Consider the following 16955-nt stretch of genomic DNA (forward strand, 5'->3'; position numbering starts at 1 on the left):
AGTAAGAGAAGAGGAAGAGAATAAGAGAAAAGATGCCCATTAATCAAAGACCCTTTCCTCAATTGAATCTATCCATGGCCATGAGAACAGAGAGAACATCAGTTGTACCAACATGTGTGGGGACAGAGGTTAAAAAAAATGCAACTTGACCTATTGAACCAGGCTGTCCTGTTGGCTGATTAAAAGTACTCCTACACCTCTCCAATGTAGACAAGAATACAAGACAGAGAATGAATTGTGCAATTCTCAAATGGAATAAAAAAATCAACCTAATCCTCCCCCACTCCAAAAAGAATTCTAACCTCCCTCCAACAAAATAAATAAATACAAACTCTCTCCACAGTGCATTTAGCAAAAAAGACTAAGAATTTCGACTAAGTGAACCTCATGTGCATTTAAAATGCATTAAGAGTTAACATTTAGATGGGCCAAGTCATTTAATATGAGCCACCTGGAAACGTGTAGATCACCACGTGTAGTAAAAATAAGCTGATGACTTGCTAACCATTCCCCCAAAGGAGGGGATGGGAAATGAATGGTGAGAAACACCGCTTAAAAAGTATTTTTTATATTTACAGATTAATTTATATTCAAAGAAGAAATTTCAGGAACTGGCTTTCTAGTGTTTCGGGATTCATTCGAAACTCTTTTTCAAGGGGTATTGTGTGCAAAGTGGAACAAATTAACCATTCGATAGGTTTAAAAATAGAAACACGATACCACTGAGCGTGACTGAATCAACTCAAGTTTGATTTGGTCAGCTGGATTTCATATCAACTTTAATACCAGCATGTGCACAGTATTACCATAATAAAAACAGGCTGGATAACCTTTTTTTTTAACCCAATTGAGGTTGCATTACTTTGCAGGTGTAAATGCAAAATGATGAAAAATGTATATCGATGTATAAAAAAAACATAAGAGCTGAAATGAGTAAAAGCTGGTAATGTCAGTGTGACCCATGGGTGGGAAGGGGAAATGAGTGGTGTGTTTTAATGTGGATTCCAATGAGACTGATAAAGCAGCATATGGACTTGATAAATCAAACGCACAGTTTTCGCTGAACAAACTGACAGCTGAAATAAGGGTAATGGAGATTGCCAGGACATTGCCATGGAAACACTGACTGTTGGCACTGCACCATCTCATACCTTATCCAATACATTCCTGGTTGCTGGTTGTAGTCCAAAGACCCTGATCTCTTGATGGAAAACCCCTGGTCCAGCTGAGCAGAGAAAAATCGGCAACTCAGTGGATTGCCATTGCGTCCCCCGCACCCAACAGACCCTTGACCAGACCACTCTGATACTTTAACTCCTTCTGGGCTGCAGACATCAACATTTTACTAACTATCAAACTTAGAATTGCAAACATCCAATTGCAGCTTGCAATGCAATGGTGTAAGGTGCCATACTCTTCAATATTGTAGAAAACCACAGAATTAAAGGAGTAGGGTGTTCCCAGCACAGAGATAATGGTTGGAGTCACGCAGCTGCATAATGGACTGCAGGCCTGTTTAATTTAATTCACCTGATTCAAGCCAAAACAATATACCGTCCATCTGGTTCAATTTAATTTGGTTTGGTTTAGCTGAACCCGGTCAATAATGGTAAATGGCAGGTGTATTTTGAAATACAAAATATGTTTGTAGATTTGCAACAATATTGTGTTTGATATCTGGTAATATGTTGCTTGAAACACTGTCCAGATTTCTTACATCAACATATTGCTCTATGTTTTTACATTCTTTTATTCTCCACCCAAACTATATGTCACCATACTGTGACTGGGAGGCATTTTGCAATGAAGTCACAGCGTTGTTCTTATTTACACTTTATAAATCTCTTGAATAATTATAATGTGTTTGGCAACTGACTAGTTTCACCCCCCCACCTCCCCCCCTTATAATTCTTGTCATTTGTGGTGTTGGCTGTTTGTAATACATGTCTGCGTGGGTTTAGTGAGTTTAGAAAGCTAGCGTATTTGTATCAAGTACAAACACCTTGTGTTCACACAATAGTGAAATACTCCTTTCTCAGCCCATCATCGAGTCCCACACCTACCAGTCACTCCAATTCATCAAGCAATTCATCAACCACAACTTGGATGCATTGTACCAGTTCTTAAATGGATGGTTACGCTAAAAGCATTGCTACAGCAACATGTTCCATTTGGGGTAAGTGGGAAAAATGTCAAATGCTCTGTACATGGCTTTCTTATTCTACTCTAAGCACATCTCTGACTATTTGACCATATGAAAGCCTTCCAGATGTAGGATTATACTGTACCTGTATCCACCGTGGAAGAAAAGAGGAATAAAAATGTTTAATTCTTCCAAGTTTGCACCTAATTTAATGATAATATCTGTCGATCGGTCTGATATCAATGATCACAAAACTATTGTTCATTTAAGCTGTCATCACATTAAAACTTGATCTAACATTTTCTTTTCATCAGATATGACTAAAACAACAACAAAATTACATTTGTTTAGCGCCTTTCACGTCGGGAGGACGTCCCGACAGAGTCACAGACCCGAGCTGGGGGTCGGGGTTAGGGAGGGTGAAGGGCAGGGAGGAAGCAGGGAGGTTGAAAGCACGGTCGAAGAGGAGGGTCTTGAGGTGGGTCTTGAAGGTGGCAAGGGAAGGGCCGAGATGGAGGGACTGCGGGATGGAGTTCCAGAAGGTGGGGGCAGAGTGGCGGAAGTCCCACCCACCAATAGTGGGGTGAGCAAGGCGGGGGACGTGAAGTAGGCTGGAGCCCGCTGAGCGGAGGGAGCGAACAGGGTGGTAGGGGGTTAGTAGGTCGGAGAGGTAGTGGAGAGCAAGACCGTGGAGGGCTTTGAAGGTGAGGACCAGGATCTTGAACAGTATCCTCTGTGTGATGGGAAGCTAATGGAGTTGGACAAGGATGGGGGTGATAGGGTCGCGGAGCATAGTGCAGGAGAGACACGGGCTGCAGAGTTCTGGATGATCTGCAGCCAATGGAGGGATGAGTTGGGGAGGCCGACAAGCAGTGAGTTTTCATAGTCGAGCTTCGATGTAATGAAGGCGCGTATGACTATGGCAAAATGTAGGATCATGTAGGATTAGGTATTACGTTTCCAACCATTTTTAGTGAAAGCACCTTTAGGAAATGTAACTACCATAATTTGTGTTGAAATTCTTTGGCGTTCATTCCTGTAAATTTCAGGAATTTCTATTGTTTCGGGAAATAATAATATTAATAACGCCTAATTCATTGAGAAAAAGTTCAGAAAGGGTAACACTACAAAAGCCTCTTTCAAAGAACAGGTTTGCCATCATAGCCTTAAGGTTAGCGTTTATCCCACAAAATATAGTCAATTCACAGTATATTCCCTCTGCCTCCTTGTCCTCCTGGACCTCTCCTCTGCGTTCGACACAGTCGATCACGCCATCTTCCTCCACCGCCTTTCCTCCGTCATCCACATCAGTGAGACTGCACTCGCCTGGTTCGAGTCCCACCTCACAAACCACCAGCAGTACATCTGCACAAACGGCTTCTCCTCCCGCTCTCACCCGGTCACCTGCGGGGCACCCCAAGGATCCATCCTTGGCCCCCTCCTCTTTCTGATCTACATGCTCCCTCATGGGAATGTCATCCGCAGACATGGGGTACATTTCCACATGTATGCAGACAACACCCAACTCTCTTTTTCCACCTCTCTTTGCGACCCCCAGTGCCCTGATGTTCTGTCAGCCTGCCTGTCAGACCTCAGGGGCTGGATGAGCGTTCAGCCTTCAGCTGAACGTTGACAAGACGGAAGCCATACTCTTTGGCTCTCATCAACATCTAAAATCTCACGGTTCTCACCTCCTCCACCTACCCGACCTCCCCCTAAAACTCTCCGAAACCGTACGCAACCAAGGCGTAAGGTTCGACCTCCAATTATCCTTCCTCCCCCACATCCAGTCCCTCACCAGCACCACTTTCTTCCACCTCCGACGCATCGCCCATCTCCGCCAATACCTCTCCCCAAAAGCCGCTAAAACCCTGGTCCATGCCTTTGTCACCTCTCGGCTGGACTACTCTAATGCCTTCCTCGCCGGTCTCCCATCCACCACCATCCATAAAATCCAGATTATTCAAAACTCTGCCGCCCGCATTCTCACCCACACCAAACTCCGCTCCCCGATCACCCCAGTCCTTGCCAGACTGCGCAGGCTGCCTATCCCAGAGAGGATCGGTTTCAAGATCCTCACCCTTGTATTCAAGTCCCTGCACTCCTCTGCACCGCCCTACCTCTCTGACCTCCTCTCTCCTCAAAACAGTACCATTGCCTTCATTCCTCCGGGACTGGCCTCCTCTTCGTTCCCCGAGTCCTCCGCTCCACCCTCGGCAGCCGTGCCTTCAGCCACTATGCCCTGAAGCTTTAGAACTGCCTTCCTCACTCCCTTCGGAGTTCACCAATTCACCAATGATATCCTGACCATCTGTGACCAGGGCTCCCTCTGTCTCCTCGTCCTCCTCGACCTATCGGCAGCATTCGATACGGTCGACCACGCTATCCTACTCCACCGCTTGTCCTCCCACCTCAACCTTCAAGGCACTGTCCTTGAATGGTTTAGCTCTTACCTTTCCCACCGTCTTCACTTCGTCTCAACGAATGGCTTCTCCTCCACCCCCCGTACTGTCTCATGTGGTGTCCCTCAGGGCTCTGTCCTCGGTCCCCTCCTCTTCACCCTCTATATGCTCCCCCTTGGTGACATCATCCGCAAACATGGGGTTAACTTCCACATGTATGCGGATGACACCCAACTCTACCTTTCCTCCTCTACTCTCAACTCCACGACCACCGATGTCCTGACAGCTGCCTGTCCGACATCGAGTCCTGGACGAGAGACAACTTTCTTCAGCTCAACGTGCGAAAAACCGAGGCCCTCCTGATTGGCTCACGTCAGCGCCTCCGCACCTCAGGCGCTGACACCATCAGCATCCAAGGCTGCACTCTCCACCTCTCAAAGCCAGTCAGGAACCTCGGCGTTTTGTTCGACCCTGAGCTGTCCTTTCTCCCTCACATCCGCACCACAACTGGCACCGCCTTCCATCACCTCCGGAATATCGCCAGACTACGGCACTACCTCACCCCTCACGCTGCTGAAACCCTGGTTCACGCCTTTGTCACCTCAAGGCTGGACTATGGGAACTCTCTCCTCGCCGGCCTTCCCGCCACCTCCCTCCACAAGCTGCAGGTCATTCAGAACTCTGCAGCTCGTGTACTGTCCCGCACCAGGCTTCGGGACCACATCACTCCCACCCTCGCTCGCCTCCACTGGCTCCCCATCCCCCAGAGGATTGATTTCAAGATCCTCATCCTCACCTACAAGGCCATTCACGGCCTTGCTCCCTCCTACCTCTCCAACCTACTATCCCCCTACCTACCTGCCCGTACCCTCCGTTCCTCTGGCTCCGGTCTGCTCCACGTCCCCCGCCCCAACCGCCCTACCATCGGTGGTCGGGCCTTCAGCCTCTCAGCCCCCAGGCTCTGGAACTCCATCCCCCAGTGCCTTCGCCTTGCTTCCTCCCTTTCCTCCTTCAAGGCCGGTCTCAAAACCTTTCTCTTTGACCGTGCCTTCAGCTCCCCTCTCGACTCTCTTCCTCCTCCTCGCTCCCTCCCTTCCCTCCCCTCACCCTGACCATTTCCCCCCTCCTCTCTCCCTCCCTTCCCTCCCCTCACCCTGACCATTTCCCCCCTGCTCGGGTCATGACCCAACTGTGCAGCGCCTTGGGACGTCCTCCTGACGTGAAAGGCGCTCTATAAATGGAATCTTGTTGTTGTTGTTGTGTTGTTCGCCTTGTTCCCTCTCTTCCTATTTTCAGGTCTCTGCTGAAGACCTTTCTGTTCGACTGCGCCTTTGGACACCTTCCTCCCCCTCCCCCTGGCTCGCTCCCGGGATCCGTTACTGTAAAGCGCTCTGAGATGCCGTCCGGCGTGGAGGGCGCTATATAAATCCAAGTTGTTGTTGTTGTATCCTGTGAAACGCTTTGAGAGTCTCAACGACGTAAGGCGCTTTATCAAATGCAAGGATTATTGTTATGATACCGAGTTAGTTTGCATTGTTGACTTCAAATGCAAATGATCATATTGGGATGAATGAATAACAGTGTAAAATAAAATAGGCCTTCTCTCAGCTCAGATTCTTTCAGATAGCACATATCTACAAAACACGTGGAAATATGTTTTTAAAAAATTAATATCTGAAAAAAACAGAATGCTGGACATTCACAGGACATATGAAATATGGGTTAACATACAGGTGAGTTCTTTGTCTATTATTTCGAAGCATTTAAGGTGAAAGAAGCTTTTAAATAACTACTGAAATGTTAACATATTTTCTCCAAAGGATGTACTGCATTAGGGGGTATTTACATTTCTTTTATGTATATATATATAACAAACCCTTAATATACACAACTCAAGAGATTCTAGTACCAAACTTTAAGCCTCTGCCCACAACAAACTAATGATATCAGTTTGAACCTGACAAAACATTGGCCAGATTTGCTGGCCGGTAAAGAATATTCCTAAAAATTGAAATATTGATACTTTCTTCATAAAACACTGATTTGCTATATTAAAATGTTACCCTGCTTATTGTACTTCACTACACCTTACACAACGCCCACATTTTATCTCAAGCAAGTGCCCTTATGCTAAAAGTGTTCTGATGGAGTGAAAGACACTTCCTCTTGTCTACAGGCACCATCTAGTGGTGGCTGTGTGTTTTTAAAAACTGTTTCACTGCTCATGATATTATCTACTAAGTTGTGGTTAAATCTCCCGTGAATCTCATTTATCTTTACGGAATATTTTAAAACATGAAACATGATATGCAGTTTGATCCTTTCAAAGGGAGTTTTGATGTGTTCTGATCTGTGTAGTTTTGGAAGGCTTTTTCTCTTCCTAATTTATGATGATCCTATTATTTGCACGGTTTTATAGTGAGGGTAAGTGATTGCAAAGGTTGTGGGTTCAAGGACATTAGGCTTTTAGACTAGGCTGGCAATCCAGTGCAATCCTGGTGGGAGCACTGCATTGTCGAATGAGACATTGAACCGAGGTTCACCCTGTTTAGGTGAATATTTGGGATCCCATGGCATGATTTGAAAAGAGAAGGGAGACTAAGCCGGTGTCCTAGACAACAATCTCTCAGTTTAAAAACTGCTGATTGACTTGCAAGTCTGTTTGTGGGACCTTGCTGAGTGCAAATTGGACCCTGCACAGACATTTAACAGTACTTTGAAACTTTTGGACGTGATAATGCGCTAAATCAAATGTAAGGATTATTATGTATTATCATGAATAATGTCTAGGAATGGCAGCAGCACAAGTAAAATGCAGTTATGTGTCAACCTTTCTCCCTGTTCTTACAGGCCTTTTGAAATGATTTATTGAAACTCTTATACCCCTCAATCTAACATCTAATTATTATTATTATTATAATACCAACCATTAGTAAGTCTTTTCTGGTACACTTTGAAATGTTATATACCTATTAATGTAGGTCATCTCCAAAGGTTAACACTACTTGGCAAAAGTTAAGCTATTTTCTTATAAAGTCCACTATTGTTAAATTGTTCAGTTGGAGTTTACTATTTTAATCTTTATTACTATCATTAATAATTTTAAACAATATTTTACTGAATGTACATTGCTAATAGATAAAAATATTTTCCAAAAATAATCACTGACTCATACTGACCACAACACTATACTTGTTATCTTGCTATCCCATCTCTGCTATCTTTTTTATCCTGCCAAAGCTCCAATATTTCTGCTGAATAGGCACATTTAAAATGAATTAAAAGGCAAATAACATTGTCCAGGACATATCTAAGATGCAAAAGAACTTTAAACATATTTAAAACTCAATAATAAAATATCAGAACCTTATTAAAATGCTCAAATTTTAAAAAATATGACTTAGAAGAAACATCGACTCAAGAGATGCAGATTGCAGCTATAAGGAAATGTCTCCACATGACTGAATATATCCAGTTAGAAAACCCTAACCATTGAGAGCATGACTGACCTCAAAAGACACAACTGACCTCACAGGATATGTTAAAGGCTAAAGGTTATTCCCAGCTGAAAGAACATGCAGAAGAGCTGAACAAAGCAGACATAACTGTCTTAAATCCCTATGCTCATTCTGAGGCCTGGAGCAAATCTAGTATAAAGCTTTATTTGATAATGTGCTTTGCAAATAGCTTAATGAGACTCAATTTACACTGAAAGGGAACAAAATTATTAGCTGAAACGGACTATTTTGTTTTACACCATGGACCATGTTTTCTGATTGTATTCAAATTTCCATGAAATTTCAATTTCCTTTTGAGAATTATAGTCCCTGGAATGAGTCAAAAGAAGCAAAAGAAGTTTCCTCTGAAATATACAGCTCAGTTCAAACAATTGAGCAGTCAAACCTGCTTCTATCTTCATACAGGCAGTACTTTTTTAAGTGTTCCCCGTACTTAAAACATTTTTATTTTACCACTGACATTCATATGCACCTTAATAGCTTATACATTTGAAAGCATTTTGAAAACAGGTGCCAAATAAAAAGCTTTGTTGTTGTTCCTGGAAACATCATTTGAGTCTTATGGCTAAGTACCAGATGCTTCATAGAATCTTTCCCAGCATCACAGGCTCTCTCTACCACCTTCACTCTCTCTGCAAACATCTGCCACCTTGACACTCTCTCTGCTAACCTCTGGCCCCCTCCTCCCCTCTCTACCAACCCTCATATAAACACAGGCATACACTCTTGCAAACTCTTCACCATTACTATGAAAGAAGAAGAGAATGGCGGAACCAAAGATACATTGTTTGTCCTAATATATTGTTTGTCCTATTCATTCGAAATCCTGTAAAAAAAATCAGTGCCCGATTCATAGTTAAAGCTTAATACAGAAATGACACCCAAGACATAGGCTGCTGTAGTTACAGTATCTATTTTGTTTGCCTTCGGAATTTTCTTTTAAAAATCGAAAACATTCCATCCTCTCTAGATATTGCATAGTTCAATTTTTCTTTAAATCGACATAGCTTGCGGTCCAAGTGCTTTGAGAAATTCACAGATTCCTCTCTCATTATAATATTTTGGGGGGGACTTGAGGGGTGGGAGGGGAAAATTGAGGAACTTTGCGAAGAAGTTACAGAAAGAGACTACTATATTTGTTTGAATTCTAACCATGCAGGCTACAAAAGAGATACTGTCTTTTCCTGGCATAAGCTTGCGTGGCATTTAGTAATTATAGATGCTTACTGCTATCACAGACACTCCGGCGGTGGTGCTGCTCGGTTTGGGGCCCGTGTTGAAATGTTTCTGTAGCTTTCCAGCTACTGATAGTTGGTACTCATTCTCCGGCAAGCCGTCATCCTACATGAGAACACAAAACACACAAGACAAGTCAACCAAAGAGAAAAGATCTATTTCATTGTACATTCATGCCAACTAAGTGGATTTTTTTTCCCCTTCAAATTTTGGGACCAGCCAGATGGTTTCCTCTGGTCCTGCTCATTCACTTGTTCTTCAACGAATGGTCGAGTCCTCACCCTCATAAATATATTCCAGAATTCATGGGAGCGGATTCAGTAAACTAAACTTACATTCACCCAGGGGTGTTCCAACAGCTGTTGTGCTGAATATCGCTGGTCCACATCAACCTGAAGCATCATGGTAATAAGCTCCTGTGAAACAAAAGGACAGACTGGATCACTGTTTGAGTGTTTGTGTGGAGTTGAAGGATAATTATTCATCCAGACCAGCAGAGAGGAGATCTGAGTTGCAATAATCCATCAACCCATAGCTAAATTAAAATATACTTTGGGGAAAAATTCCACCTGGGGTCGAGAGTCATTTTAAATATAAATACACAGTCAACCCGCTTTACAATATATGCTGTGGAGCACTTTGGGGCGTCTCAATAACACAATAAGGCGCTATATCAAATGCAAGGATTATAATTATTATTATTAAAAATAAATAAAGCCGCTTTTCTCAAGTTCTTTTAAAACCAACTTCAAAGTTACGATTGAATTCAACAAGTTGTCAAATTGTGGCCACTAAAAATGACACATCACTGGAGCACAAAGGTAAAGTTTCTCTCCAGCGGTGTGTCCTGTGATAATTATCATCGGTGATAGTTATCATATCACATAATCACACTTTCACCTTTATATCTGTCATTACACGATGGCAGCAATTTCAAACAACTTAAAACGCGTCAGCAACTTTTGAATGGTTTAAATCAGGAAGTGCGCCAAGCCTACTCTCAGGAATGTCCTCTGCTACAATGTGCTTTCAGGGCTACATTCCCGTGAATCAGCCTAAAATAACCATAAGGAATCTGCTGCCCGGAATTCTTCAATTATCAATTATTCATTAATTAAAGGATCATGCTTGAAGTCGCTGCATTTTAGACCCAAGTATAAAGTTGGGGGAGATTTATTTTCCAGTTGTTGTCTATGAGAAGGGATTTTTAATATAAACGCTTGATTTAGAGCCCTTCACGTCAGGTACAACAGCAACAAAATTACATTTGTACAGCGCCTTTCATATCGGGTGGACGTCCCAAGCCAATCAGTGTTTTATACCCGAGCTGGGGGTTGGGAATGGGGAGGGCGGAGGGCAGGGGGAGAAGGAGGGTGACCGAAGGCACGGTCGAAGGAGGCAAGGGATGGGGTGAACCAGAGGGCCTGCGGAATGGAGTTCTAGAGGGTGGGGCAGAGTAGCAAAAGGCCGACCCAACAATGGTGGGACGGGCGAGGAAGAGGACGTGAAGCAGGCCGGGGGAGCCCATTGAGGTAGACTTCGCAAAGGGCTTTATAGGATTTATTATAAGGTATTAATTGTAATTTAAAGGTGAATGCAACAACCAATTTGCATCTAGCAATGTCCCAGAAACAGCCATGATGTGAATGACCAATTTTATCTGGGGAATTGTTGGCTATGGCACCGGGAGAAATTGCCTTCTCTGCCATGAGATCTTTATCGTCTACCTGAACAGACAGACAGGTGTACAGTCTCACCTGAAGGACAATATCCCCATTAATGCAGCATACCTCAAGGACTGCAATGGAGCATCACACTAGACGATGCATGTTCAAAGTCCCAACATGGGGCCTGAACCCACAATCTTCTAACTCAGCAGTGAGAGTGATTACCAACTGAACCATGCTGACACATGTTGTGCTGGCAGGGCAATTTTCCAAACTGAACAGGGATACTGGATCATTCGTACATGGCAATACCTGGGCTCCACCTGGTTCATCATTTTCTGATGAGCGCTCGAACAAGTAAGAACGATTGCGCATGGATATCACGTTAAATGGGAGTGCATCACGGTAAGTAACAGTATTAATCTCTACACTTAATGTACCAATTATAATGTTGAGAATGTCTCAAACAGCCATTCTATTTTTTAGTAAACAGCCCCCATGTCTAAGCTTCATTTGTAGAACTGGAGCAGCGATAACAAGAGGGGGTGGGGGATTAAAATGCTCAGATAAATATTTGTGACACAGACCGTAGCTAATTACAGTTGACAGTAAACCCCATATGCATGCCAAATGGAAAATTCCCACCCACGTCTTGTTTCAACTTCCAACAAATTTGGGAACATGTTTAGTCGTCCTTCAATGATGTAAATTATTTCAGGGGATGGTACGACACATAAGACGTCCAGCATCTGTCACACCTTCACCCACGTTCAGTATGATATACTCCTGGGGATTTTACTAGCACAAAAGCACCTTTACATTTTGTTCCATAATGTAAACAATACTAGAAAGGTTACGCCGTTCATTCGGTTTCCTCATGTCACTGAAATTATAACACCTCCCAATGCTGCTCACTGAATCTCTTAATCCTTTACAAGTTTAAAATTTGTCATTCACTTCATGGCTGTTTGTGGGACATTGCTGAGTGCAAATTGGCTGCTGCGATCTCCTACAAAATACATGGTCACTACACACAGTAGATCCTGTGAGGCATCCTCCTGACATGAAAAGCACAATATCAAAGTTTTTTTTAACAATATATCAAAGGTTTCCTTCATTTTGCAAGGAATATTATTATTAAAAATCTTTTGATTATTTAAGTGTTTCTGATGCATAGGATGATATTTCATTACATATTCCAGTGAAGCTTGCAAACTGTGGAAAGGAATATGTGATATTTATCACATCAAATGGACCAAATGACAACACCTTCCCTTTCCCCACATCAGACTATCAGACTACGGTGATGACAACAGAGCCTGGTCCTCAGAGTTGGACATCTGGCTCACAAATCATAACCTTTGACTGACAGTTAGTGCAATATTAGCTTATAGCTAAAAGCATTCTACTGTGAGGCACCTGCATTGAAATTTTGATATTAAATCTAGTTGGAACTTTGCATACTCCCGAGCTAGCTGGAGTACTTTGCATCTGTTTGTCTTAACGATGTATACTTATTTTACAGCATCTTGTGGTAAGTTCTTGAAAAGAACACTTCTCTCCTTGTTTGCTAAGACATAAAAAGCTAACCAAAGGAGCACTCATCCCAGTTAGTCCAATTTAATTTAATTAGCATTGGTATTGCACAACACCAATTATGCCCATAGCTATTTATGATACAGTTGTATTCTGGTCTTCATTATATAGTCATTTCAGCCATCAATATTAAATTAACTCAAGCCAAAGGGAAAGTCTAGCTTTTTGCATCCAGGTAAATGAGCTGCACAAATTAATTACTGATTTATTATCCCATCGGTGTCATCTCCACTGTGAGATCAGTAATCATTACTGACAGCAGGAAACCTGAACCATCATCGATGTCCTCTCCTAATCTTCTGTACACATTTAAATCAATGATGGTTACATCCATATTTCAAAGGGCTGATGTCTTCTCAGGAATGTGCCTTGAAACAAAAATATTTTGCAATATTTACCAACGCCCAAAATGTTCTGGTCAACAACAGTGACTCTGTATCAGAGATTATTATTTTCTCTAATTTGGGGGATGGGGAGAGGAATGAAGCATCCTCACAAGCCAGTGACAGCAGAACCACATTGCTGGTATGTGTGCTCCCCTTCCCCTCAATTTAGGTTGATCATATTGAACCAAATAAACCAAATCTGGAGACAAATTGAACTCACCGCAATCCCTAACGCTGGCAGTACTGAAAAAGCTTGTTGGATTAACGGCTGTGTTTTTCTGTTGAGTGTATCTGTCTTAGAATTCTATTGTTCTAGCTCAGTTTATTACTGAACTCAAGACAGGACAAATTTGCCAGGGACACAACACCTCATTCTGGGACTGTTCCCAGAAATCAGGGAAATATGGTCAACCTAGCCTAAATACAAGACAAGCATCAGTAACTCAGCTCACTGTGCCTTAAAATACTTGGTCACTTCCTCTTCCAATAACACTAGCGCCACCTAGTTTGATTAACTGTTTACGGCAGGGAGGCAGCAAAGTGAAAGCAACATTACTTCTCTTCAGCCGTGTCTTCAGCTCCCCTCTCGACTCTCTACCCCCTCCCTCGTTCCCTCCCTTCCCTCCCCTCACCCTGACCATTTCCCCCCTGCTCGGGTCCCGACCCAACTGTCCAGCGCCTTGGGACATCCTCCCGACGTGAAAGGCGCTCTATAAATGCAATCTTGTTGTTGTTGTTGTTGTATCCAAAGTATTATGAAATGACACTGGCCTGCACTCAGTTATGTTAATCACATTCACAACAAAACTACCATTATAAAGTGGCATGCATAAAATTGTAACTAGAAGGAAAACTTATTATTGCCTTTGAAACAGAGGACTTTTTCAACTCAAATCATAATACAGTATAGGAAAAGTTCCTCCCAAATCAGTGGCTGTAAACAGCTTGATCAAAATTAACCCTTTTTTACAGCTTGAGATGAATTGTTCATAGCCACTAATTTGAGAGGTACTTTTTCTACAATACGAAAATCAAAGATTGCCTCATAGATGGTCAATAGTTGTTTCACTGGGTCAATTCCCTCCCAGGAAAATAATGTCTGACAAATTACTGAACATTTGTCCTGAATATTTCCTCAAATATTAATTTGATCGATCCCAATAAACCGGTTCTGTATACTGGCCTTTTGTACCAAGGAGAAATTTGATTTTGTTGACAGGCTGTGTTCTTTGATGTGGAGTTCTCAATCAGATCATTTGCTTCATCGATACTACACTTTACATTATATTCTGTGAAGCAGGTTGAGACGTCTGAATGACGTGATAATGCACTACATCAAATGCAAGGATTATTATTATTAAGTTGTAGTATTCTACTGTAAAGAAATACAAAATCTGATGCATATCTAATGCAGTGGCCAACACATACACTTGGGGCAAACACTTAATGAATCTGAAGGCATAGTCAAAGAGGAATGTCTTGGGATAGACCCTGAAGGAGGCAAGGGAAGAGGCCAGGATGGAGTTCCAGAGAGTGGAGGCAGAAAGACTTGGGCTGAATAAATCACTTGCCTGCTGATGGTCGGGTGGGCAATGTAGGGATATGAAGCAGGCCAGTGCTTGCTTATGCAGAGGAAGCAGGCGAATTGGTAAGGTTTTGAGAAGGTCACAGAGATACGGTGTGTCAGGACAATGGGGGGATTTAAAAGTGAGGACGAGGATCTTGAGCTCAATCCTCTGGGAGATGGGGAGTCGGTGGTGCCTGGCAAGGATGGGGGTGATAGGCTTGCGGAGCCTAGCACAGGAGAGGGCGATAGCTGCAGAACTCTGAATGGTCTGCACCTTGTAGAGAGAAGAGTTGGGAAGTCCAGGAAGCAGAGCATTGGCGTAATCAAGCCTGAACGTGATAAGAGTATTGATAAGAGTCTCGGCGGCCCAAGGGGAGAGGTAATGACGGATGCGGGCATGTTCTGGAAGTGGGTGTGGGGGGTTGAAGCTGAACAGGTCAGAGCATGGATGTGGGGTTTAAAGGACATTTGAGAGTCAAAGAAGACAACAAGGTTCCTCGGAGCTCTGTGAGATGTATAGCATATAATGTACAGTGTATAGTGATGCTATCAGCGCCCTATCAACGTTCAACAGGAGAATGTTGGCGCACATCCAGGACTTGATATTTGACAGGCAATCGGTCAGAATAGCAATGGTCTTGGAATCTATGGTGGAGGCAGAGAGACAAAACTATATGGCATCTGCATACATGAGTGGGAGAATGCAGATATTAAAGAGGAGAGGACTGAGGTTAGAGCACTGAGGAACACTGCACGTGATGGTACGGGGATAGACTATCATTTTGACATTACCACTCAGATTATGTTGACTAGCCAATGTAATAGATGACACTTCTGTGGCCCCAATATCTCAAGAACAGCAAACTTCCATAAAATATATACTTGTTTATATTTATCCTTTCAATTGCCCCAGTTTAACCAATCTAATGCTCATGTCAAAGGACAATGATAGGAAGATTAAATGCTTTAGGTAGGAATCTATTCTATGTATTTATAATCTAAGGATTGGGTCTTCAGAGAATCAGCACAACAGTGAGACACTCATCCCAGCGCGCCCTTGCTAGTTTACAGGCTGCTCTGCTCTTCTTATTTAAGAAAGACTAATTGTGTATGTTTGATGCATTTCCAGAACTCACAAGGTTTTCTTGTGAACTGTTACTCACTTTTGCAGCATCAGAAATGTTGTCCCAATACGGTGATGGAAATTCCTGATGTCCCATCAGTATCTGGTCAAACAGGACGTCTTGATCATTGCTGGGTCTGTCAATCACATCAACTAAGGTTTTAATTATAGGCCTCGAGTTACAATCTTAGAGAAACATCTTGCGTTTCTTTTATTTAATAAAACAGGAGGGATAAGGAACAACCGAAACTACATTTTCAGTCAATTCTTAGTCAGATGCCATCTGCTGGACTTTCATGAAATTGTAGCTTCAGAGTTTTGGTCGTGAAGTGAATGGGGATCCTAGAAATGTACAAGAAAGAGCTCAAGACAAAATATCAGAACATGAATAAATTCCAATCCTTATTTGGATAGTTGAAAATAAAAATGGATTCTCAAAATGGATTAATTTAGAAGCCTTGTAATGGATTCATATCATGGTTTTTATGACGCGATAAGGCACTATATCAACTGCAAGGATTATTATAGGATTATTATCCATGTCAAGTAGCTCTTAACAGTGCAGTGCAGCATGAAGTGCAAAAATCACTAGGTGATGTAGTGTCCTTGATTCTTAACCTGTGTTTCTCCCAGGGTTATGTCTTAATTAGAGAAAAGAGAGCATGGTAGCATCAGTTAATTCGGAGCACTGTTCCCAAATGGAGGATGGCATGTAACTTGCACTGGTTTAGTGCTTATCACCAACATCAATCAGGCTACAAATGACAAAAATGTCATCTTATTAAGATGATTAAAATAATCTGATTCTGCAGATGTCCCTGGCTGTTTGTGGATAAATGTAGTAAGGTTAATCCCTAGTCTGTCCTGAATAAATTGACCTTAACTGCTCATCCCTGGACATTACGATTGGTACTCCAGGCTAGGTTAGGGGAATAAAATTAGCCAGGGATCTTGCGCCTGGTTATCATCTAGCGAAGCCTGGTGGAAAGTGTATTGTGTCTGGATGTCAGGATTTGACTTGGATGGGATTGCCCTCCTCTCACTGCCATCATCCCACCCACTTCCCAGTCAAAAAGCCCAAATTCACACATGAAAAATTATCCATTTGGCATGAAACGAAACTCCAGCATGAGTCTTGAGTCATTGTCTTCAGGAAAGGAAAATTTTTTTTGGAAAAAAAGGAATTGATTGATCTAGAACACTAGTGGCACCGTGGTGGGTGATCTGGTGATTTGCAATGCAGATCTAATAAATAATTGACAGCCAATGATTAAGCTGTTTCAGTTGGAATCAATTTGTCAGTTCTTATCGGAATCG

The 16955-nt window shown here is 42.6% G+C and overlaps 1 protein-coding gene across 3 annotated transcripts in view; it reads right to left on the reverse strand.

The window, feature by feature from the left end:
• dclk1a (doublecortin-like kinase 1a) overlaps positions 1–16955 on the reverse strand; it is a 167566-nt gene that overhangs the window by 17700 nt on the left and 132911 nt on the right. For 2 of the 3 annotated variants that reach the window (XM_007891262.2, XM_007891264.2), the window contains 3 exons: positions 15679–15775; positions 9635–9715; positions 9291–9404 (listed from right to left, as the gene is read on the reverse strand). In XM_007891262.2, the coding sequence (XP_007889453.1) occupies positions 9291–9404; positions 9635–9715; positions 15679–15775 (292 nt within the window). Of the gene's footprint in view, positions 1–1151; positions 1226–9290; positions 9405–9634; positions 9716–15678; positions 15776–16955 lie in introns of all 3 variants that reach the window. The other variant, XM_007891263.2, reaches the window with a different exon arrangement.

Source organism: Callorhinchus milii, unplaced genomic scaffold, assembly GCF_018977255.1.
Source record: "Callorhinchus milii isolate IMCB2004 unplaced genomic scaffold, IMCB_Cmil_1.0 Scaffold4, whole genome shotgun sequence".
NCBI classification, from domain to species: domain Eukaryota; kingdom Metazoa; phylum Chordata; class Chondrichthyes; order Chimaeriformes; family Callorhinchidae; genus Callorhinchus; species Callorhinchus milii.